Genomic DNA, 25,632 nt, shown 5'->3' on the forward strand with positions numbered 1-25,632 from the left:
TCAGAAAGAGCAGAAACTGCAGATGCAAATTTTTATAAAGAACTGTAAAATGCAGTTATGTTAAAAATTAGACCAAAGGAAAACAGAAAATGAAGTGATTCTTGGTAAAAAGCAGTAAGATCTGGATCAGATTATGAGTTCTGAAATACACCCAACTCTGAAATAACCATAAACTTCCCGTTTGTTACTGACCCTCTAGTGCAGAATAGGAAAAGAAGAAAAGCATATACTAAACATAAGGACATGATGGGAAATGTTGCTAATGTAAAATAATCATATATGTAACATGCATGAAAAAGATTAACAAGAAAGTCTTGCACAAATAAAATGGCTACTTTAATTCAAATAAGTACCCTAAATTTATCTAATTCACAATTTATATTTAATATCTTCTCTTGACAATGACATTAAATAAAGCAGAATGAATAAATAAAAAGTGATGTACAAATTATTTAATTTTCATGTGGATATAATTGCATTTCAAAATATTTAAAACCAATCAAAAACAATCATTATCCACCATTTAACATGAATCTGTTAAATATTTTCCTCATGATTTAAAAGTGAATAATTATTTGAGGAGAATATGTCTTTATATACTTATTTTTAAATGTTTTAGGAAACCACCATCAGGAATTTCAAGTAGATATTCTAGAGGGAAAACATGTTACTACAATCTTGGGAAAGTACAATTTTAGTAAGCCTATGATATCCTCAGTTCTTTTTTGACCCATTATAAGAAGAACATGGCAGCAGTTTTCAGTTCTGTAATTCTTCCAAGAATTTTTTTGTCAAGAATATTAATAAAATCCTTGTACTTTTATTTCCATTAAATCACATAACTGACCTCCCACCATAGCCTCATAGTAGCTACATTTCTGTATATCTGTTCATCTCAGTTATGCTATTATAACTTGGACATTTCCTATTCTTGTGTATTATTAATCACTTTGAATAAAATTGTGTAGTGGCGCCTGGGTGGCTCAGTCGTTGAGCGCCTGCCTTCGGCTCAGGTCATGATCCCAGGGTCCCGGGATCGAGCCCCTCATTGGGCTCCCTGCTTGGCGAGAAGCCTGCTCCTCCCTACTCTCCCTGCTTGTGTTCCTGCTCTCACTGTCTCTCTTTCTGTCAAGCAAATAAATAAATAAAATCTTTAAAAAAATAGCTAAATGCATTTTATGAAAGACAGTACTCACATTGTCAGTCTTGAAAGGTCTGTGATTCTGAACTATTAATGACCTACATAAATTAAACTTTGATATAAAATAAATGTTTCCCAATATATAGAAATATAACTAAAGCCATTATATAATAAACTAATCTTGATAATTGGAAGAGAAATGTGGCTCCAGGGTTTTACAAGACTCTTTTTGTGATCATTAGAAATATTTTAGTGATTTTTAGTGTCTTAATCTTTACCGTGTTGTAACTCCTGCTAAAATGGCAACTAACCAGTTAAATGCAGTAGTTCATTCATTCATCAAATACTGTATATCATATACTTTTCTTTCATACCTATAAGTCACTTCATGTGTGATTGCTAGTTCAGAAAATGAAGAATTTGTATGATAGTATTCCAGTATTAATAATGGGACCTAAACAAAAGAGTTTATTATTTCTAAACATTTTTACAAACATTGCCTTATTTAAACTTCATAGTAATCTTAGATGAACATACCATTATTATCATGGCTATACAGGTGAGTACTTTAGGCAAGGGGATGTAAATCATTTAGCCAAGATCATATACAATTATACAAATTAGTATATAGCACTACCATATTTCTCTTTAAATTTTGTTTTTCCTACTGAAGTTTCTCAATTCCCCTCTTTGCTGAATGGCACAAAAGCCACTCCTTTTAGTTGCCTGGGACTAACGTGAAATGTGTACTAGAAAGCTGCATTCGATTATAATTATATAAACCTGTACTGTTTTGTCTTCAAAGGAACATTCTAAAATTTAGTGATATTTTTTCACACTGCTTACACATTGGACTTTCAACTAGTCCTGAAAGTGTCCATGATGAGAGACTTTATTAGAGGCCAATAAGTTTTATATACTTTAGTTATATTTGGTTAGCTGCAAATAGTGATATAGTGAGGAAAGTATAAAGCTAGTTATTACAAAAGTCCAGTTTTTTTCTGTCAAAAAGGCATCTGCAAACTCTTGCAAACCTATATAGTTCAGGGTTAACTAGTTCTATATTATTTCCTTTATATTTTAGATTTTTATTTTATATCTAATATAAATATGAAAATGTGTTTGTGTTTAGGAGAGAAAGAAATTAAGAGAGGAAAGGGAGAATATACACAACTGAAATTTTCAGGGCGTCCACCTTATACCCAGTTTACTCAGTTTCAGTATATTCATTAGAATTGTTTCTGATTATTCACTTTAGCAGAAAAACTCTGTTAATTGTATTGACTATGATGAAAGATAAAGGGAGATTTAATCTGTGGCACCTGGGTGACTGACTCAGTCAGTTCAGCTGCCTTCAGCTCACGTCACAATCCAGGGGTCCTGGGATTGAGCCCGCACAGGGCTCCCGGCTTGGTGGGGAGTCTGCTTCTCCCTCTCCCTCTGCCCCCTCCCCACTCATGCTCTCTCTTGCTCTCTGTCTCTCAAATAATACTTTAAAAAGAAAAGGGAGATTTAATCTATAAATATTTAGTTTATGTCAGGTGAAGATCAAAAGTGTCACTGCTTGTTCTATTGAAGAAAAGTTTCATAATTTGCTTTGAGAAAAGTGAAAGCATTGAGACATATTTATACTATATAAAATTTCAACCTGTTAAAATTTAAAGAAAATATACCATTGGTGGATACTACATGGGTGTTGTAAGCATATATTTGGTAGCCACAAACTGTCATCTGCTAAAGTAATACTGTTTACCATAATTTTCATTTTATTAGATTTATATTTAATTTGTACTTTTATTTTAGTTTATGGTTGAATTGAGTGTGTAAGCCTGAGAAATGTATGCCTAATTTTATTTTTGTACATTTTAAGTGACACCACAGAAATTTTGGTAACATTATGAGTATTTAAATCAATAATTGGGGTCTTTAAGAATTTTTCCCTTTAAGAAGTTATTAATCATATTAAAGATATATTGATATAGTCCAAACTAATAAATTAATAATAATGATAATATTTATTACAAAATACTGTTACATATCTTGCTTTATTCACTTAGGAGGTGTACATATATTTCAAATATCAATAAGTAGAATTTTGCTAAATTATAATGTAAACTACTCAGAATCACACATTTTTAATAATTTTGAAATATTAATTATAGATACAATATTAACTCTAGATGTTAGGGATTTTTCTGAAGTGACAAAATTGTTTTAAAAGAGCTGTTATTGGAACCCACATCTCCTAACTCAGTTCAATTTCTTTTTTTTTTTTTAAAGATTTTATTTATTCATGGGAGACAGAGAGAGAGAGAGAGAGAGAGAGGCAGAGGGAGAAGCAGGCTCCCAAGGAGGAGGGAGCCTGATGCGGGACTCGATCCCAGGACTCTGGGATCATGACCTGAGCCGAAGGCAGATGCTTAACCATCTGAGCCACCCAGGCGCCCATCAGTTCAATTTCTTACTATCTCTGTCAGGTTGTACCTCAGCATTATTAATTATATAAAGAGGAATGTAATATATGAAGTAATTATACTAGAGAAATTGTCAGATCTTCATACTAACTACTTTTCTTATGGCTTCTTCCCTTATGATGTCTTATTATGCAGTTTAACCACATATTTTCATTGCACATTTATGCATTCTACTCTTCAGAGTGTCATATATATTCCATTTATTTCAATTTACTTCCAGCAGATTAAATGTGGCTCAGTCACAGTACGACTGTAGATGACAACCTCTCTGCATATTTAAGAGAAACTTGAACAATGTAAATCAGTTATACTATTTTCCATGTTCAAGAATGAAATCTTGACATCCTCTGTAATAACCATGACAAAATTCTCCACCAGCACTTTAAGGCAGAAGGTCTGGCTCAGACTCATATTCTGCATATTTCTTTGCAATGTTAGCTGATATATCTCGGTTTCCATGACAGTTTGAGTGCTAAAAAGATGAGGTTTTAAGCACCTTAAAATATCTTTCACCCACCCTTACTGTTTGCTCCAGCCATCCTGAACTACTTTTAGTTATTTTAATATACCACGCTGCAGATTCCTCTGTGACTCTATTCTTTCCATTTTGTTAATTGCATGAATTTCTACATATTCCACTTCCAATTTCCTACCTACGTAGATTTTAAAACATAGCAGATACCAACACCTATAATATGTCTTCTTTACCTCATTGAAGTCCAAATTATGGGCTGCTGCTTCTTTGATGCCAAAATATTGGATGCAGTTATCTCCATATTACATCAACATTTTGTACAGGTATACCCCTATTAACTGACCAAATAAATTATGTAGTTTATTAACTTCAGAAATTAATCTGACTCAAATTGGAAAAATCTGTTTTAATGCTGTAAAAATGGTGGCAGTTTTGAACCTGGAGCTCCAAAGTTTATATCCTTTTTCATATGTAGAAACCAACAATATAAAAAAACAGTGTTTTTAAATGAATTTATATAACGGTGCTAGAAAAAGCCAACAAATTATTTTTATTTGATATTTCCTTATTTCTTAAAAGTCCTGTTAATTTGCTAATTAAAATTACAAAAGAAGGAGCAATGTTCAGATGAAATAGATATGATAGGTGAAATTCATCATTATGAATAAAAGTTTATCATAACTCAAGATGTCCTATGATTTGAAGAGATATCTAAAGATAATTTAATAAATACAACAATACCCTGATATACTGCAGTAATCAGGATCCAAAAAATAATAATTCTTTAAATGCAGGATCATGTAATTGTGAAATTAATGGACAGACCTGAGGTAAACCTGTTTAGCAAATCAGTGAGAAACTCTGAGAAGGCCACTTCTGACCTGGCCAGTCTTACCTATAATTTAGGGCCACCTAAAGATTGTTCATCCAACCTTAAATACCAGTAGGGATGATTCTGATTCTCAAAATGATTGAAGTTTTCAGGTCAGTGGTAGTAACACTGATTATCTCCTGATAAATTGTCCACATTTTCAGGAAGATGAAACTAGAGAATAGAGACCTACTCTCCACCTCTACTCTAGAGGAGGGATTCTCTGTTTTATGCCCATAGAGACATGACTTTTATGGTAAGATCTTTCAGTTCTATCCTTTTAATAACAATACTTGAATCGAGAATGGGAGACAGTTGTTGATCTCATTATATATAATTGTTTTTTGTTATGGTGACTCACATAAGTTCAGGTGTCCATGTATTTATAATGTACCTACTAGATTCTGGCAATTAATAAAGACCAGGATTGTGGGAATACAGTAGGGAAGAAGGGGAAAAAATGGTTCTTACCTTAAACGTGCTAAAGGTGCAGAAGATAGAAATAAATATACTAACACAAATAATGAATTAAGCCTACCATTTAAAAAAAAAGAAAAGTTGCAAATGTGAAGCACAGACTATAAGGGTAGTGATTTACCAAGCCTGGGCTAAGAAATGTTGTTTAAGTGGAGATCTGAAGGATGAGAATACAAGTTAATAAGGTGAAGCTCAGAGGGTGGACAAAGATCATTCCGGTCAGAGGAAGAGCACATGGAAAACGAAGAAGAAAGAAGGAGCTGAAAATAAGAAGTTTATAAAAATAGGAAATTTAGTGTGTCTGGAGCAAATATAGCAAGAGGAAAAATAATGGAAAATGAAGCTGGGGACAGGAATGAATGATTGATATTTGAAATTAAAAACAAACAAACAAAAAAACAAAAAGCTGGGACTCTGCAGTGGTGGAGTAGTTAGCTGAGTAGAGTCTCTCCCCAGCAAAACAACAATTAAACTGGTGAAAATTATAATAAAACAATCGTTTCTTAAAGTCTCTGGAAATTGTCGTAAAAGGATACTAAATCTTGATAGGATCAGCGAGAATTTATGACATTTAAGCCATAACCTGTTCCACACACCACCACTACTACCACCCAACTCTGTATTACAGAAGTCCTACCCTAGGAGCTCTATTCCAGGCAGGTGTAGCCAAGAATACCTGGGCTTACTCTGTTCCCAATTCCCAGATTTCACCTCTGGAGAGGCAGGCTGCCTTTGTTTTTCATCACAGCATCGAGTCTGGTGTACCGAATCTCTAGTCTAGGTAGGTATGCAGAGAGAACAGATCTCCCTTCTTCTACACAACCCCTACTAATAGTAAGTGGTTCCTTAGGGATGGCAGGGATCTTCCTGACAGATGGCAGAAATATGGGGCCTTGACTGCCCATGCCCTAGCTCATGGAACCTCCATGCTGAAAGCGGCAAGCAAAAATGATCAGGGGTTACCTTCCCCACCACAACCAGTACCTACTCTGAGAAACACGGATTCTGCCCCCAGCGCTGGTGCAGGAGTCAAAGGCCTCTGCAGCTTTTCCTGAAGGGTATTGACTTTATTTGGAACTGAGATGGAGAATTCCATGCCTAAGGGTATTATCAAAAATAATGGAGATCTTGGTGGATGGCAATTAAGAGGCTAATAGGTCTATAATACTTCTAAAACAACAGAGCAGCCAAAAGTTTAGTAGAATCGAGGAAAGCCCAGAAGAACCCTCCTGCAATCCTGATCAATTTTAGGTTTGGGAAGGGTGTGTGTGTGTGTGTGTGTGTGTGTGTGTGTGTGTGTGTGTGTTAGACTGCATGCACTCAGAACAATCAAAACAGAACCTGGGATAGAATTGAAAACATTCCCCAAGCCACAAGCAGGCCCATCAACGTAAGGCAGAAGCATCAGTGGCACAAGGAGCTTAAACACAACCTCTTAAATTAACACTAACTGAAAAATTAGCTACCCTAACCTGGAGGGTGACTCCTAAAGGAATCCTGCTTGAAAATAAAATAACACTTATCCCTTATCCCCAGCAGTCTGGAAGATTGCACATGCCTAAGGCAGCACCCTCTAAGGAGCAGTCAAAGAGGTAATCTCTAAGCTAATAGTCTCCAGTTGACTGTGAATCAAAAGTACAAAATCTCTCTGAACAATGTTTGCAGCCTCCAAGCCACAAGCACACCCAACAGTAAAACGGTAAAGATCAAACTGGCTAAGGGGATTTAAACAAACTTTCACAAGTAAATGCCTCATACCTCACCACCACTCTCCACTCCAGGGGCATTATCTCTAAGTAGCTTGGCTAAAAGATAAAAACAAGGAAGAAAATAATATGAGCAGGGAAATTACTGCAGAAAATATATATTTCACAGAGTTAATAGACAAGTCATTAAACAAATCAACAAGCAAACAGCAATGATCACCACCAGGTGAAACGATGGTATCTGTATTGAGGTGCTACAAACATATCTAAAATGTTCAGTTTGCAACAGCAACAAAATTAGGAGAGACTCAGAGGAAGAGGAAAATGTGGCCCATGCACAGTTAGACAAAGAACAATAAAGGGAACAATAGAAACTACCTTTGAAGGGGCCCAAATGGTGGATTTAGTCAACAAAGATTTCCAAGCGGCTATTGTAAACATGTTCAAAGAACTAAAGGAAACTAGCATTCAGTAATTAAAGGAAGGCATGATGACAAAATTTCATCCAATGGAGAATATCAATAAGAGGCAGATATTATAAAAAAAGACACAACGGGAAGTCTGTAGATGCAAAGTTTAATAATTGAAATGAAAAATTCACTAGAGGAACTCAACAGTACTAACTCATGCTGCAACATGGATGGATCTTGAAACCATTATGTTAAGAGAAAGAAAAAAGACACAAATACTGTATATAATAGAGTATGATTCCATTTATATGAAATGTCCAGAATAGGCAGATGTATGTATGCAGGAAGTGGATTATTAACCCTATATATATAATTTTAATCTTACAAATACCTCCACACATACTTACATTAAAAAGTTGCTTAAATGTTACATTTATTAAGTTCTTATAAAAATCCATGTACATGCTTAAAAATACAACAGCATATTATATACCGTATTCAAAGATCTTTACCAAGTATTATAGCTCTGTCAAATAATATTAGGTAAAATAGTTAATCATTATTGTGCTATATAATAAATGTCAATATAGTTAGTATGTAAAGGATATAAAATTTTTGTGATTTCACCCTCACATTTTAGTACGGTATATGGCATATAGATAGTGTATTATATTTAGTTAAAGACTAAGTGAATAAAAATGTAAATATACAGAATGGAAAAAAAACCCCTTAAAACCATTGAAATATTTAAAACCTGTTTTCCCCCAACTCAAAGAATTTGGTGTTTTAACTGTAAATATTACCTCAATTGTGGGAAATCAAAGAATTTTATCTTTTAATGACAGTAATATAGTGAAAAAAGATATTTTAGTTTTGGATATTCATGTCCACAATTCTAGTAGCTTAAACCATTCAATGATGTGCATGGGTGCACAAACACACATGCCGATTTAAGTCTGATTGCTTAGAGATATTTCTGTTAGAACTTAAGAAAAGAGAAGGCTGGCAAACTGTGTATGATATAATTCCCTATGTTTTCTACAGACCTGATTATATACTTATATAGTATATTTTATAGACAAAGCAGAAATGAATACAGAGCATTTTTATTTTATTTATTACTTTTTTAAATTTTATTATGTTATGTTAGTCACCATACAGTACATCATTAGTTTTTGATGTAGTATTCCATGATTCATTGTTTGTGTATAATACCCAGTGCTCCATGCAATACATGCCCTCCTTAATACCCATCACCAGGCTCACCCATCCCCCCACCCCCTCCCCTCTAGAACCCTCAGTTTGTTTCTCAGAGTCTATAGTCTCTCATGGTTCATCTCCCCCTCCAATTTCCACCCCCCTCATTTTTCCCTTCCTTCTCCTAATGTCCTCCATGCTGTTCCTTATGTTCCACATATAAGTGAAACCATATGATAATTGTCTTTCTCTGCTTGACTTATTTCACTTAGCATAATCTCCTCCAGTCCCATCCATGTTGATACAAATGGTGGGTATTCATCCTTTCTGATGGCTGAGTAACATTCCCTTGTATATATGGACCACATCTTCTTCATCCATTCATCTGTTGAAGGGTGTCTCAGCTCCTTCCACAGTTTGGCTATTGTGGACATTGCTGCTATGAACATTGGGGTGCCTATGGCCCTTCTTTTCACTACATCTGTATCTTCGGGGTAAATACCCAGTAGTGCAATTTTTGGGTCATAGGGAAGCTCTATTTTTAACTTTTTGAGGAACCTCCATACTGTTTTCCAAAGTGGCTATTCCAACTTGCATTCCCACCAACACTGTAAGAGGGTTCCCCTTTCTCCACATCCTCTCCAATATTTGTTGTCTCCTGCCTTGTCAAATTTTGCTATTCTAACTGGTAAGGTGTATCTCAGTGTAGTTTTGATTTGAATTTCCCTGATGGCTAATGATGTTGAACATTTTTTCATGTGTCTGTTAGCCATTTGTATGTCTTCTTTGGAGAAGTGTCTATTCGTGTCTTCTGCCCATTCTTTGACTTGATTATTTGTTTTTTGGGATTTGAGTTTGAGAAGTTCTTTGTGGATCTTGGATAACAGCCCTTTATCTGTAGAGTCATTTGCAAATATCTTCTCCCATTCCGTGGATTGCCTCTTTGTTTTGTTGACTCTTTCCTTTGCTGTGCAGAAGCTTTTTATCTTGATGAAGTCCCAAAAGTTCATTTTCTCTTTTGTTTCCCTTGCCTTTGGAGACATGTTTTGAAAGACGTTGCTGTGGCCGATGTCCAAAAGGTTACTAGCTATATTCTCCTCTAGGATTTTGATGGATTCCTGTCTCACACTGAGTTCTTTCACCCATTTAAAGTTTATCTTTGTGTATGGTGTAAGAGAATGTCGAGTTTCATTCTTCTGTATATGGCTGTCCAATTTTCCCAACACCATTTATTGAAGAGACTGTCTTTTTTCCATTGGATAACTTTTCCTGCTTTGTTGAAATTTAGTTGACCATAGAGTTGAGGGTCCATTTCTGGGCTTTCTATTCTGTTCCACTGATCTATGTGTCTGTTTTCATGCCAGTACCATGCTGTCTTGGTGATCACAGCTTTGTAATATGAAACCAGTCAACGTGATGCCCCCAGCTTTGTTTTTCTTTTCCAACATTTCCTTGGCAATTCAGGGTCTTTTCTGGTTCCATACGAATTTTAGGATTGTTTGTTCTGGCAATCTGAAAAATGCCATTGGTATTTTGATCGAGATGGTGTTGAAAGTATAGATTGCTCTGGGCAGTATAGACATTTTAACAATGTTTATTCTTCCGATCCAGAGCATTTTTAAAAGCAATCCTTAATGGAATATTATGCAGCCATCAAAAGGAATGAGATCTTGCCATTTGCAACGACGTGGATGGAACTGGAGGGTGTTATGCTGAGTGAAATAAGTCAATCAGAGAAAGACATGTATCACATGACCTCACTGATATGAGGAATTCTTAATCTCAGGAAACAAACTGAGTGTTACTGGAGTGGTTGGGGGTGGGAGGGATGGGGTGGCTGGGTGATAGACAATGGGGAGGGTATGTGCTACAGTGAGCACTGTGAATTGTGCAAGACTCTTGAATCACAGATCTGTACTTCTGAAACAAATAACGCAACATATTTTAAGAAAAAAAAAAAGAAGATAACAGGAGAGGAAGAAAAGGGGAGTATGTCAGAGGGGGAGACGAACCATGAGAGATGATGGACTCTGAAAAACAAACTGAGGGTTCTAGAGGGGAGGGGGTAGGGGGATGGGTTAGCCCGGTGGTGGGTATTGAGGAGGGCACGTTCTGCATGGAGCACTGGGTGTTATGAACAAACAATGAATCATGGAACACTGCACCAAAAAACTAATGATGTAATATATGGTGATTAACATAACAATAAAAAAATTAAAAAAAAAAGCAATCCTTAAATGCTATCTATCAGTTTTGCCAGATAGATTGGACTTACTAATTGCTGCATGAGTTTTCCAGCTTATTCTCAGAAGAAACATTTCTATTCTTTCATGTGCAGTGCTTTGGAAGTGTTCATATTACCACTTGCATTTTCTGACTTCTCTTAAGAATGTCTTTTATCTTTAAATCAAATGGCTAGCTACAGATTCTTTGGTACCTTAAGATTTTAAGGAATCATAAATATATTCTGTTATTGGAGTCCTTCAAAGGAGGTAATCTCTTTTCACTAAGAAGGAATTAACTAATGTTTTATTGTTAAATCTAATTATGAAGCAACACTTCAGAAAAAAAAATGAGCCTGTACATAGAATGTTCTCACAGCTTAAGAGCAAATTCATTCTTTGCCACTCATCCTTTTTGTATGTATATTTATGGTCAAAGCAGAAAAAAAAAAGGAATCTATGATATTCATAGATTTCATTGGTTTTGAGCCTACATGATAATTTTCTCTGCCAACATATGAAAATATTATTTAGTAAACTGGTAGGAAGTCACTCTATGATTCTCTCTTTAAATAGGACAGGGAGGGAATTTACATGGAGCAATTTTAGAACTTAACTCTTTTAACCATTAGACTTCATTAAATAAGCTGTTTTTCTTTGTTTTCTTGATTTTGTCATGTTTAGTTTTAAGGATTTCTTCCTTTTTAACTTCTGAATAATAAAATATATTTTTCAGAAACAGTGATAGCTTAGACACATATATCACTACTGGAAAATTTTAAATTTCTACTTCTATAAATGATGGATAGTCCAATTGCAGTCCTGACTCTCTAAAAAAGATATGACTCAAAGGAACAGAATTGTGTGTCAGCATTGTGTCACTGGGGTGTGTGAAAGGGTTCTCCACATGTGAGGTAGCCTCTTTGTTCAAATCTAGGGGACTCCAGTAAACAGACACATGAAAATGAATTTTGCATTGTTGATAATTATATTTAACCAAAATAGTTTATATTATTATCTTAAAATGTTTTTAAGAGATGGAGATTAGTAACTAATATTAAATTTAAAAAGAGGTATTAAAACCTAGGATACTCTGTTGCAATAACTTTTGGGAGGAAAACATAACTAATTGCATTAATGCATTTATCTTATTACATGGTTGCTAAATCCATGGAGATGATTCAGTGTTCTATTATTCACCAATTATTTGTATTTTTTCCTATTTTGTATTTAAAATCTGTCCAGTAATAGAAAAAAATAAAGGAACACAATGTAATTAGTCTAGGAGAAAATTGCATGAGAGTAAACAAAGGCAAGAACTGTGACTCATTCTGTTAAGAACTTGATCACTTAATTTATCTTTAGATGCTACTATTGTGTTATGAGAAGAACAGATGTTTAAACTGCAAGTAGCCTGTGATGCATTCTACCCTTTATTACTCCAGTGGCTATTGTACAAATATTCTCTTTTCATAGTTCATTGACCCCCATACTCCCTACCAATCCATCAACCTTCCCTTTATTCTTATTTCTCCTTATGCCTTAGATTATGTGGTTGATCATTTTAAGAACATTCCTTTAAGACTCCTTGACAATTTATGTATGTGTCACAAGTCTCTTTCAAAATCCTGTCTACTTTTTCTGCACCTTCAATTGGGCAGTACATAAAACTATTATTTCAGGGGCGCCTGGGTGGCTCAGGTCATGATCCTGGAGTCCCGGGATCGAGTCCCGCATCAGGCTCCCTGAGTCTGTTTCTCCCTATGACCCTCTTCCCTCTCGTGCTCTCTATCTCTCCTTCTCTCTCTCTCAAATAAAAAAATAAAATCTTTAAAAAAACTATTATTTCAGAATAAAGTAAATTATCTTGCAATAAATCTATGAGTCCAAATCTAAAATGGATCCAAGAAACTACCCGTATGTCACACTAGCTTCTTAGTTTAATTTATGTCACTTAGTTTAATTCATGTGTGTGTGTGTGTGTGTGTGTGTGTGTGTGTGTGTGTGTGTGTGTATTCCCACTTTTCTTCTTCTCTAAATTCTGCTACTTGCCACCCAGGCCCAATCTTAGAAAGAAAAGAAAATCACTATCCATCAATTTCTTCCTCTTTGCAGCCATACCATAGAATGCTTACATCTGCCCTCACCTGCACTCTTTCCCTCTGTTAAAATTAGAGGGCCTTCTTTCTTATCATCTGCCTAATCTCCCTGAAGGGTGAGATCCTATTGCTCTTTCTCTGCAACTCCTTTTTTTTTTATTTATTAATAATATATTTTCTCTTTTATATAATTGACTTTTCACTAACAGTTTGGTCCTTTCTAACAGGTTTTAATGATGCTAAAATTACCACCGTTATATAACCCGAGCAAACAAAAAGCTATACACTTTGCTTATCTCCATATACACATAGTATCTCCCTGTAAATCTCTTGCTCATAGAAAAACATACTTAAATGACTAAAATCTCAGGCGCCTGGGTGGCTCAGTTGGTTAAGCGACTGCCTTCGGCTCAGGTCATGATCCTGGAGTCCCTGGATCGAGTCCTGCATCGGGCTCCCCACTCAGCGGGGAGTCTGCTTCTCCCTCTGACCCTCCCCCCTCTCATGTGCTCTCTCTCTCTCATTCTCTCTGTCTCGAATAAATAAATAAAATCTTTAAAAAAAAATGACTAAAATCTCTGTCTTCTTTGTTTGCCTATCTCTTACTCATTAAACCACTTAATTAGGACTTCCTCCTCCATCACTGCACTCAAATGGCCTGTATCTTGCCAAATAAAATGGATATTTTTCAACTTTCATTTACAAGGTATTTCAGTAGCATCTAATAAAGCACCTTTTTCATTATTCTGTGTTAAATCAGCCAGATATAGGAGTTCTGGAGATCTACTGCACAGTATGGTGACAATAGATAACAATACTGTATTGATTTGTATTATGTGAAAGTTTCTAAGAGAGTAGGTCTTAAGTGTCTTCACTACAAAATAAAAGGAAAAGAAAATAAAATGCTAACTAAATGAGATAATGGATATGTTAACTAATTTGATTGTGGTGATCATTTAACAATGTATATATAAATCAAAACATTAAGTTGTACACCTTAAATATACACAATTCGTGTTTGTCAATTAGAAATCAGTGAAGCTGAAAAATAAACAAAAAACCCTCTTTTCTTCTTGAAACATGTTTTTTTCCTTCTTGAAGAACACTCTTTTCTTCAATTCTCTCCCTTTGGTTCAGTGAGACTTGTTGAATTGTTTTTGTTTGTTTATGAGTTGTGAGAGATTTTTGCTTTTTTAATATATTCTTAATAATCAGGCCTTATCAAATGTATGACTTACAATTTTTCGTCCCATTCTGCAAGTCACTTTTTCTTTCTTTTCATAGAGTTCTTTCATACATCCGTTTTTAGTGCTTTAGAATCTGCTGTTCTCTCACTTCCCGCATTAATTTTTAAACATTTCTTATTTTTCTTGGGAATATACCAAAGTATTTACAGTAGTGTCTAAACTTTTCTTGGGTGATTACTATGTGTTGACATTTGTTTAAGGTGCCTTTGCCTGAATTAAGTCTATTCTTAAAACAAGTATCTGAGGTGAGTACTAAATTACTCTCATTTTATAGCTGAGGCAAATAGGAACATAATTATTTGTCCAAGATCACACAACCAATTAATGGTAAAACCAGGATTTGAACACAGAAATTAGGATTTTCTGAATCTACACTGGTGTGTGTGTGTGTTGTAGTAAAATATAACCTACTCACCATTTAATAAATTAAAGTGTACAATTCTTTGCATTTAGTAAAATCATAATGCTGTGCAAATATCACCACTATCTAGATCCAGATAATTTCATTACCCTAATGAAATTAACCATTAAGCTGCTTTCTATATATGAATTTGCCTATTCTGGATATGTCTTATACTCTAGAACATTTTGTACAAAATGTGGTGTTTTGTGTCTGGCTTCTTTCATTTAGCATAAAGTTGTCAGGATTCATGCATATGTCTGTATTTCCTTTATTTTATGGCTGAATAATATCTATTGTTTGATATACCACCAATGGTATCCATTTTGTTTATCCATTTATCAGCTGTTGAACATTTGGACTACTGTGTCTACCTTTTGACAACTGTGAATAGTTTTGCTTAAATTTGTAGAGATTTTGTTTTGTTTGTTTTTTGAACACCTGTTATCAGTTCTTACGGGTATTTACATAGGAGTGGAATTTCTGAGTCATACTATATTTCCTAACACTATACATCCATCTTTGTAATACTTCCACAGTTATATTTTTATTTTATTCTTATTTTACCTTGATTAATTGATGCCAAGTATTTTGCTCATTTATGTTCACAATTTTACCCCTGCTACCTAGCCGAGTGCCCTGTACATTGTTAGGTATGTTATAAAAATGTGCTGAGTAAATGAAGAATTAATATTTTGTCACTAGTTCTATTCCTGGATTAGTGGGATACTTTTTAAATAAAAGCATTGTCATTCTGTAATGCACTGGGAGTCTCATGGAAGATTTTTGAATATCTATTAAAAGCCAGATTTCTTAGTTTGAAAAAAAGCATTTCTCTAAACTCAGTAGAAGAAAGTAAAGTCATTAATTTTCTTTCAGCTGTTAATACTCCAGCACTCTGCCAAGCAGACTTGCAAATCCTCTACTGCATTCTGCTCACAAATATAGCTTAAGCTGTGGAATATTCTTCATGGCTTCACCAATCAACAGTCTTTATCTTTATCCCATTTTATTTTGGATCTTAAGTCTGATGGATTCTTGTGAAATCATATTTCCTATAGTTATGTATTTCTACTAATGTGTGTGTGCGTGTCTGTGCATGTATACACACATATATATCCATGAAGCTTTATTCTTTCTTGATTTAAATGTCATACAAATCTACTTGAAGATTATGAGCCCCTTAGTATATTTTTATATGCTTCAATTTGTGCAAATTTGGAAAATCTATCTCCTATGTAAATTAGGATTCACTGAGATCATAATTAAGGGATGAATACTTCTCTGTCCTCACATCTCTCTACTGCTCATTGGCATTCTGCACAATTGTTCTATTTTACTTTTTTGAAAGAAGTTATCTTGATTTCTATCAGTGCTCACTTGCCTTATCTTACTTTTACATCCCTGATACTTCTTAAAAGTTTTCTGCTAGTTCCTTCTCTTCTACCAGGCCTCAAAAAGATTTGCCCTAGTGTTGACTCTTCTTTTCTTTTTCTTCTACACTCTAACCCAGATGATGTTATTTTGAATTATTGTTTTATATGCCTTTCAGTGATATTTCTGGTGAGACACTTCTGTACAGCAACAACCGTTTGAAGCGCTATGGCTTAGAACTATAACCATGTATTTGTCTTGCTCATAGATCTCCAGGGAGACTGGGACAGTTATGCATCAGCCTGAGGACTGGTTCAGAATTATTCCACATGTCTCTCATTTCAGAACCAACAGATACCCAGGGCATTCTCTTTTCATGGCAGATTGTAGAAACATAAAAAGGATAAATGAAAATACTTGTACCTCTTAAGACCTTAAGCGCACAGATTGTATACCGTCATTTCCACCCATGTTCTGTTTGGCTAAAGCAAGTCATATGCCGAAACTCCAAATCAAACGTTTCAAAATTATACACATACCTCAGTGAAATATCACCAAATCAGGGAGGGGGAAGAGAATTGTGAGCATCAGATATGTCTTACATTATATATATGTCAATAATTAAAAATTAAGTTTTCTGTCATTGATTTCTTTAAGGGTCAGTCTCATACATCTCTTTTGATACCAGCATATATGTAACAGATGAATTAAACACAGTCTTCCAAAAATGAAGCACTTGATGTTCCATCACTATCTTTCATACTTTCTTGTGCTTACCTTCCTTATCTTAGTAGGTTTATATTGATTTACCCAAAAACTAAAAGAAAAAAAAAATAAAGAGAAGGCTGGATGCCATCTTTGTACTGATCTCACAAACAATACCCCAAAAAACCCAGTTGATTCTGTTTTAAAATTTACACTCCTATTTATTATTCTCTAGTTTAGCTGTCACCTCCTCTGTCAACGTTATCAATATCTCTCAGCTAAGACAGTGAAAAATATCTCATAGTTGATTTCCATACTTCTACTCTTTTCCCTACTATTCATTCTTCACATAATAGAGTATATTTGGTGTATATTTAAATCAGAAAATGTTATTAAACCTGGTGGGACCTTGGTATTCTTAGCATCCTATCTAGATTTCCTCCTATGGCCCAGGAAACTCTATATGTCTTGTTCTTGGCTTACCTTTCCAGCTCAGGTTTATTTATTTGTCTGCCCTTCACACCCTTAGTCTTGAAGATTGTTTGTATTCTTTTATTTCTGGCCTACAAGGTTTTTCACATGACTCTTTCCATGGCTTTTCTTGCTCACTCTTCAGCTGAACTATCTATCACCTTCCCAGAAATGCCTTCAATGACTATCCTAACTGAAGGAGCTTTCTTCTTCTGATACTGCTACTGTCCATTATATCACTCAGCCTTGCGTCTGGTTTGATCACCGCTAAAAATGAAGCAAGTAGAAGAGGATGTGGTAAATATTTATTGATATTTTAAAAATAATCTCCTTATAATTTTAAATATATATAAGTAATTATACATATTCTCATACTAGATAATTTTTATAAAATTTAAAAGAATTTCATATTTAAATGTTTGATACATTATTATAAGTTTTGATACAGTTCCCAGCATTTTAGAATTCATCACCTTTTTTTGAAAGAGGCATTGCCATCCATCATACCTCTATATTCATAGATTCACATGACCATAGATATTAGATTTAGATGATTGTTTAAAATTGATAGTTTTAAATTTATATATGTAAAAACAATCAAGAAATTATGTGATCTGCTGAAAATAGTACATTTAATTCAGATTCTAAATGACAATCCCATAAGATTAATTTACTTCCCAGGAGCAAAATACATTGCTAAGATGGACCCCAGATCATTTGATATTCTTCTGTTTCTCCTAATCAGATAGTTTAATGGACCGTAAGTATAAAGCAGCATTGATGAGGGCCATTTGTTCAATACCTTCTAGATTGATTGGTTGATTATATAATGAATATGATTCAGCAATTCACATTTAAATGTAGCTTTTATTCAAATAAAGATTTCACTAACTTTGTGATATACGTGTTGCATGTTAGATGAATTAGAAAATGATTGTGATCTTTACTTGCCATAACATATAGGCTATAGAAAATAAGTCACTGAAAACACATTTTCAAAAACATTTTGATATTTATAATTAATGTACATGTTGGGATTATAGAATATTTTAGAGCCAAATAAAGTATTATAGTGTAAGAAAATATGTTTTTGTATTATACCAGGTACTGTTGAATGCTGATCATGTAACAATTTTAAAGTTCTTGGTTATGCGGTATTTTTATAGAATTTTATAAAGCTTATCCGGACCATGTACTTCTTCCACTTTAGACATTCTGTATTATTTCCATTCAGAATGTTCTAATAGGAAAAAATGCCTTTACCACTATAACAAAGTAGTACTAATATTACAGTATTTTTTAATTTATATAAATGTTATTTATGTTTTGAGCTTTTTTGGTCTATGTAGTATATTTGTTTATATTAATTTTATATTGTGGTAATACAATTTATAAAATTCTTTTTGCAACATTTTATACATTTATGCAAATTAATATTTTGCAATACAGTGTTTATTGTGGTACTAAGAAATTGTATGTATATGAAAGTTCATATATTATGAACTTTTGACATATAGACATGTAGAGATACACACATTCTATAGACTTATTTTACTCATTTAAGGAAAACCTCACAGGTAAATTATTGTATAAACTAGAACATAAATATATAAACACAGACTAAAAGATGAATATAAATATTTCATCTTTGCCTTTTACTCCTAATTTAGGAATTCTGAACATATATTTTCCAAATATATATGAAAGATTACGGTATTTTACATGTAAATCTATCTTAGGCTACTGCACTGACAAAGGAATACTAGTTGTAGAGACTTGAATTCAAATTATTTTAAAAGCAAGGGATTTGAGAAACATTTTTGAGAAACATGTTTCTCAAAATTCCAATGCAAATACTTAGAAAGAGCCCTGAAGTCCACTGTGGTTGAATGAATAGTAAGCCTTCTGCAGAGTGGCAAGCATGCATATGGGGAGACAGTCCACTGTTCCATAGACAATATGCTCTCCCTTTCAAAATTTCTCAAAATTCCAATGCAAATACTTAGAAATTCCAATGCAAATACTTAGAAAGAGCCCTGAAGTCCACTGTGGTTGAATGAATAGTAAGCCTTCTGCAGAGTGGCAAGCATGCATATGGGGAGACAGTCCACTGTTCCATAGACAATATGCTCTCCCTTTCAAAATACTGGTTTAAATAATTCCACAATTTGTTCACTTAACTTGCATTATATACATATATATGTCCATCTTGTTTTAAAGGAATTTATTTCTAACTATAAAATAACATGACTGACTATAAATAATACTTTTATATCAGGACAAGTAAGAACATATTTTTAAAATAAAAGAAATACTGGACAATCCTACCACTTAGAGATAACTAGCTTTGATATTATATATTAGTACTATTTCAAAAATATATGTAAGCCCATTTTTACCTTCCAAAATTAGGAGCATCCCAAATATTTAATTATATATATTTTTTCACATATTATTGTGGGAATGTTTTCTAATATAACGGAATTACCTTCCAAATAATAGTTTTAAATGGTTCATAATTTTTATGGTTATAATTCATTTAAACTATAGTATGATTGGATTTTTTTTAAAAATTCCTCTTTGTAAAGATAACATTCCTTTGGCATAAATCTTTCAGACCACCTCTTCTTATTTCCTCAGGGTGATTTTCTAGAACAGCACTGGCCAACAGAACTTTCTGTAATGATCAAGTGCTCTATATCTGCATTGTACAATTCAGTATCTCCGAGCCACATGTAGTTATCGATTACTTGAAATGTACCCAGATTGAGAAAGTGGATTTTTAACTTTATCTAATTATAGTTAATTAAAATTTAAATTTAAATAGCCACCATATGAGACTACCATATGAGAAAGTTCATAGAATATAAAACCAAAGTGTTTTAATATTTCTTTAGCTATAATTAAAATATTGGGTTGGGTAATATAGATCTTAGATCCCCTCTATTTTCTTCTTTAAAAAACTGTTATTCAATTATTTCTTCCCTTTCAATTCTTATTTCTCCCTGGAAAACACCTGTTTTCTTTGTCTTGGATTACCGTAAATCGACCCCCCCCACACACGGTTATCATCTTATCACACATCATTTAACCTGAATCCTTGTGTACTATTAAAATTATCCACATACCTGATACAATTTCCATCTACATTTTAACGGCATCATAATGTAACTTTGTCTCCAACCTTTCTCTCTTTATATCTTTTTGTTTTATCCCAAATATTTGGTGATTTTTAAATTCTTCATCTGGTATAGATAGTTTTCTATCTGTGGGTCTTCCATGAGTAGCTTACTTTTCCTTTGCTTTGTAATAAGCACAGTGGTGTTTTCCATAAACACAATGGTGCTTGACTTATTACTCACTTATAATTAGGCATCAGGATCCATTATGCCCTAACCTTCATCAAAAGACTACACATATGGATGACATTTTAACCTACTTTGAATGGCCAATGAGTGATAATTGAACCTATTCTCATACAGACTAGAGAATGAACTAATACTCATTGTTCCGTGTGTAGTTTTCTGGAAAGCCAAGAACTGGTGTAGTTCTGCTATACTGTGTAGCATCTGTCTCCTTCTAGAGTCTGTGGTTTTGTGCCTTGGAATACACAAAAAACATCACAGCCCTGAGTTTAAGTTGCTTTTGGGGCTAATCTTGTCTCTACATTTCCTACAGACACTCATGCCTATCTGTGTTCATCAGGACACAGTTTTAATAGCAACTCATACTCTGTTTCCCTGTCCCTCTGATTCCTAATAGTCTCTCTACCTAAGATGTGGTTAAATGCAGGAATGGTTTGGTGAATTAAGAGTTATAAGGTCAGTTCCTTGGTTGCCTGTAAATGTCTTGTAATTTGGAGTAATGGGACAAAGAGAACATAAACAATATTTGGTTGTTTTTATTTATGAAGTAAAACCTAAGGTTTCTAACAAATCTTCTTTCATTAAAAATTTCTCTTAATGGGGCACCCGGGTGGCTCAGTCAGTTAAGCATCTGCCTTCGGCTCAGGACATGATCCTGGAGTTCTGGTATAGAGCCCCATAGCAGGCTCCCTGCTCAGCGGGGAGCCTGCTTCTCCCTTTTCCTCTGCTCTTCCCCCACTGCTTGTGCTGGCTCTCTCTCTCCTCTCAAATAAATAAATAAATAAATAAATAAGATCTTTAAAAAATTTTTCTCTTAGATTATGCCAATAGCTTCTTTGCCAGTTTTTCGCCTGTTACTTCTCAGATACAAAGCCAGCTTCCTTTACTCTGTGATGGTAGTTCTGGGGCTCTGCAAACTGCATTTTTCAGATCCCTTTACCAAAGGACTTCTTTTTTTTTTTTAAGATTTTATTTATTTATTTGAGAGAGAGAGAGAGAGAGAGAGAAACAGCATGAGAGGGGAGAGGGTCAGAGGGAGAAGCAGGCTCCCCACTGAGCCGGGAGCCAGATGCGGGACTCAATCCCAGGACTCCGGGATCATGACCTGAGCCGAAGGCAGTCGCTTAAACAACTGAGCCACCCAGGCGCCCCTTTACCAAAGGACTTCTTATTAGAATCTGAACATAGGAGGGGTCCTCACAGGTACAACCAGCAGCTATTATCAGTCCTCTCCTAGGAGATCTGACTTTTCACTCTGTGAGACCTCTCTATGCTGTAAGGTTCTGGTAAAGCTCACCTCTTTCTTGAGTTCCCCTGTCCTTAGGAGGAGTAGCTACACTTGAAGTTATTATTTTTGCCTCATGGTTCTGTTTTGTTCTTTGATCCCTCTGGTATCTGTGCAAACAATTTCCCATTTTAATTTCACTTAGAATTACTTAGTGTAGTTTCTATATTTCTAACTAAACACTGACTGGTATAGTTACCTCTCAGTTTTCAGTGATCCTGTGTGCTTTGTCATTTGTGTGTGTGTGTGTGTGTGTGTGTGTGTGTGTGTGTGTATTTGCCTTTATAAGTAAATTAGAATGGGAAGAGACAACATCGAGGGTTTCTTAGGGAGATCCCACTGTAATCCAGAAGTGCAAAATATTTATTTTAAAAACTTATATCTAAAACTTTCCTCTGATAAATTCAAAATCTGTTGAAATACGTTAGAAAATTACCATACAAAATCTATATACTCTTCATGCTACAAGTGATTTTCCATTTTTGTAACTGTCAGAGTTACATTTAAATTTTTATCCACTATTACCTTTTTATTCATGTTGCCTTTTATGTGTTTTTCTTCTATCCCACACTGGCAATTATTTTCTCTTTATTATTTAGTATTTAATATCTCTAATTATTTTGCCATACACTTACAATGCTGCCTTGTCTTTCCAGTGTTCCCACATTTGAGATCATGCCAATTGACTTCATAATGGGAGACTGTTCCCCAGTGTGCTTAGTAACTGCAACCTCTCTTTATTTTATAATATTTGAAAATGATCCTCTATATTTTATTTTTTAAATGAAATTTTTAAATGGAATCATTAAACAGAATCAGTTATACCAGATACTGTGTCTACATTTGTAAGTGGGGAGATAATTTAACCACTATGGAGGCTTTCCCCTAAGCTCTCGTTATTTAAAACCCTTTAAGGAGAAGACACAAATAGGATTCCAACAGGAAAGTTCCCATGTAATCACACCAAACAAATAGTCTTTTCCACAAGGATCCAGACTAAAACATTATGTTTGTGAAACTCTCATGAGACACAGCAGGAGATTAAGCATGCAAATGTGATTTGTCAATTCTAAAGGACTTAAACAACTTAAGAATCAATCTGATGCCTGTATTTATGTTCACTCTCATGTTTTACACGTTTATTTTTTGATAGCACATCTAACTATGTTTGCCTTTTCAGCTGTCATTTCTTTCATGCCTCCATTCATTTAGTATTTCCTCCCCCCTTGAATTCTAATCCAAGTCCATATTAAGGTCTGCAATGGTCCACATACTTTGAGCTCTTGCCAGTGCTCTTATTCTTTCTCTCCTACTATGCCTCTTAGCTGCTTGTGCTTGAAAAATACAGACTTTTTTTTTCTTTTCTTTTTTTTTTTTTTTTTTGCTTTTCCTTAAATCAAGCAATCTATGTTCTACCTGAGGAGTTTTCTATATGCTGTTCCCTCCGTCTGGGCACACTGTCCCCACATCTTGTCATGGCTACTTCCTTCAACTTTATTCAGATCTCTGCTCAAATGCTACCTCCTCAGAGAGTTGAGCCTTGACCACAATATTTGTGATGCTCCCTCCAGTCACCCTCCAATACCATCGTTGATTTTCTTTTATTTCCTTGCACTTATCTCGGCCTGAAAGTATATATTAGTGTTTTCTGTTGTTTTGTTTGGTATGGTGGTTTTGTTTAGTTTAGTTTGGTTTTGTTTGATTCTATGTCATCCTCACAAGCATATACACTTCATCAGGCAAGGTAGAAACTTTCTATGCAATCACCATTGTATCCCTAATGTAAATAATGGTTCCAGACATGCAGTGGGAATTAAGAAACATTTTTAGATGAATGCATACAGCATTTAATTGGTTCAGGATTTCAAACTGATAGCTCAAGGATATAAAAGTAAATGAGGCATTTCCTATCCTCTCTAGACCTCTCTCCTGCACTGGGAAAGCAATAGTCATCGGTGGTGGTACTGAGGCGGGGTGGGGAGGGTGGGACAAGGGTTAGGAGGGGAAGAAGGATGGTGTGGCAAAACCTAAGTGATAGAGCAAGTATAATTGTCTTTTTATTTTCACATACTCTACTTTTAAAATATAGTGAAACGTTTGGGCTCTTTTGAGAATTATGGTTAGCTCAGTTTACTGAGAATCAAGTAATAAACACAACCAAGGGGAAAAAAAAAACTTCCCTATGCATACTTTGTGTTGTGCTGTTTATGAAACCCATCATTTTACTATCTATTTCTCACAAATAGCTTGTGAAAATATCAACATTATTTCCATTTTACAGATTAAAATGCAATCTTTGTTACACAAAGTACCCAAAAAAATAAAAGCCAAGGTGTTATTTTGGAAACCCTAATGTCCTATAGTAAGACATTGAAATAACAAAACTTAATTCCAGGGGCGCCTGGGTGGCTCAGATGGTTAAGCGTCTGCCTTCGGCTCAGGTCATGATCCCAGGGTCCTGGGATCGAGTCCCGCATCGGACTGTCTGCTGCTTGGGAGCCTGCTTCTCCCTCTGCCTCTCTCTCTCTCTCTCTGTCTCTCATGAATAAATAAATAAAATCTTAAAAAAAAAACTTAATTCCAGATCATTATCTTATTTGTAAATATTTCCAACCTGTTGGGGCCCATGTTTTACTTTTAAGTCCTACTTTTCAGAGATACTATAAATAATTTCTCTGACACTATGTGAAGGTACAGATTCACAATTACAGAATCCTTTTTTTTTTTCTGTCATTACTGAATGATTTACTAATTACTCAGTGGCCGCAGGATCAGCATGAATCAGTTATTGTAAAAGTTACAAATCTAACCAGCACAATCACTTTATTTCATTCACTTACTTTATTTCAGCATACCAACCCAATAATTTGATGCCTTTAAATTAAATGTTATGTAAGATATGCTTTCCTGTAGCCCAGAGTAATCTATTTTTTTAATGAAAACTACAGATCTTTATCTGTAACTCTCATAGTAATAGATCACTTCTGCCAATGATGTGATTCCCACCTAACAGAATTTCTTCTAGGCTTAGGTCACATATTCAATATTATAATTAACAATACATGACTGATAAATACTTGAAAATGAGTGACTTACCCACACATAATGCTTCTCTTATATGTAGAGCCCCTAGAGAAGATTAAAAAGTGTCATTTGGACATAAAAAAATACGAAAAACAGCCTTTGGAATATATATTTATTCTCAATTTCAGAAAAAATGAATTATAGGAGTTTTAATTATATTTTGAGTCTTATTTTTTCTTTTATGCATTTTCATTGGCTTTATAACTAATTTTCTCTTAAATACAAATAAGAATAGAAAATAAGGAGATAATTTTTTTCACAGTTTTGAGAAAGACACATGGAATTATAGCAATAGAAAGAACAGAGGATAGCTAAAAATTCTCAGATGAAAATGTGTAAAATGAGAAGAAAATCTAGTAAATATACATTTACACACAATAACTTTAGTTTGTAGTCAGTTCTATCTGATGCTAACCCCCAACACCACCCCCCCCACAACCCTCTTGCCCCTTAGCTACTTTATTTTCTTTTCTCCGTGATGTCTCTGAGGGGTCCTTCTCTCTGATTTACTCTGGCTTCCTCTGCCTCTTCCATGAAAGTTCAGGCTCCCCAAAGTTTTATGCTTGAGTCTCTTCTCAATTTAATATACTCATGACTTTTTGGGGTTCAGCAATTGCCACTTTCTTGAA

General features: G+C 34.5%; 1 protein-coding gene across 1 annotated transcript in view; it reads left to right on the plus strand.

Moving 5' to 3' along the window:
* The window catches only part of EYS (eyes shut homolog), a 1,577,782-nt gene that overhangs the window by 205,706 nt on the left and 1,346,444 nt on the right, over nucleotides 1-25,632 (plus strand). The window contains 1 exon segment of the mRNA XM_027604057.2: nucleotides 12,237-12,252. Within this exon segment, the coding sequence (XP_027459858.2) occupies nucleotides 12,237-12,252 (16 nt within the window).

The sequence above is a fragment of the Zalophus californianus genome, chromosome 7, assembly GCF_009762305.2.
Source record: "Zalophus californianus isolate mZalCal1 chromosome 7, mZalCal1.pri.v2, whole genome shotgun sequence".
NCBI lineage: Eukaryota > Metazoa > Chordata > Mammalia > Carnivora > Otariidae > Zalophus > Zalophus californianus.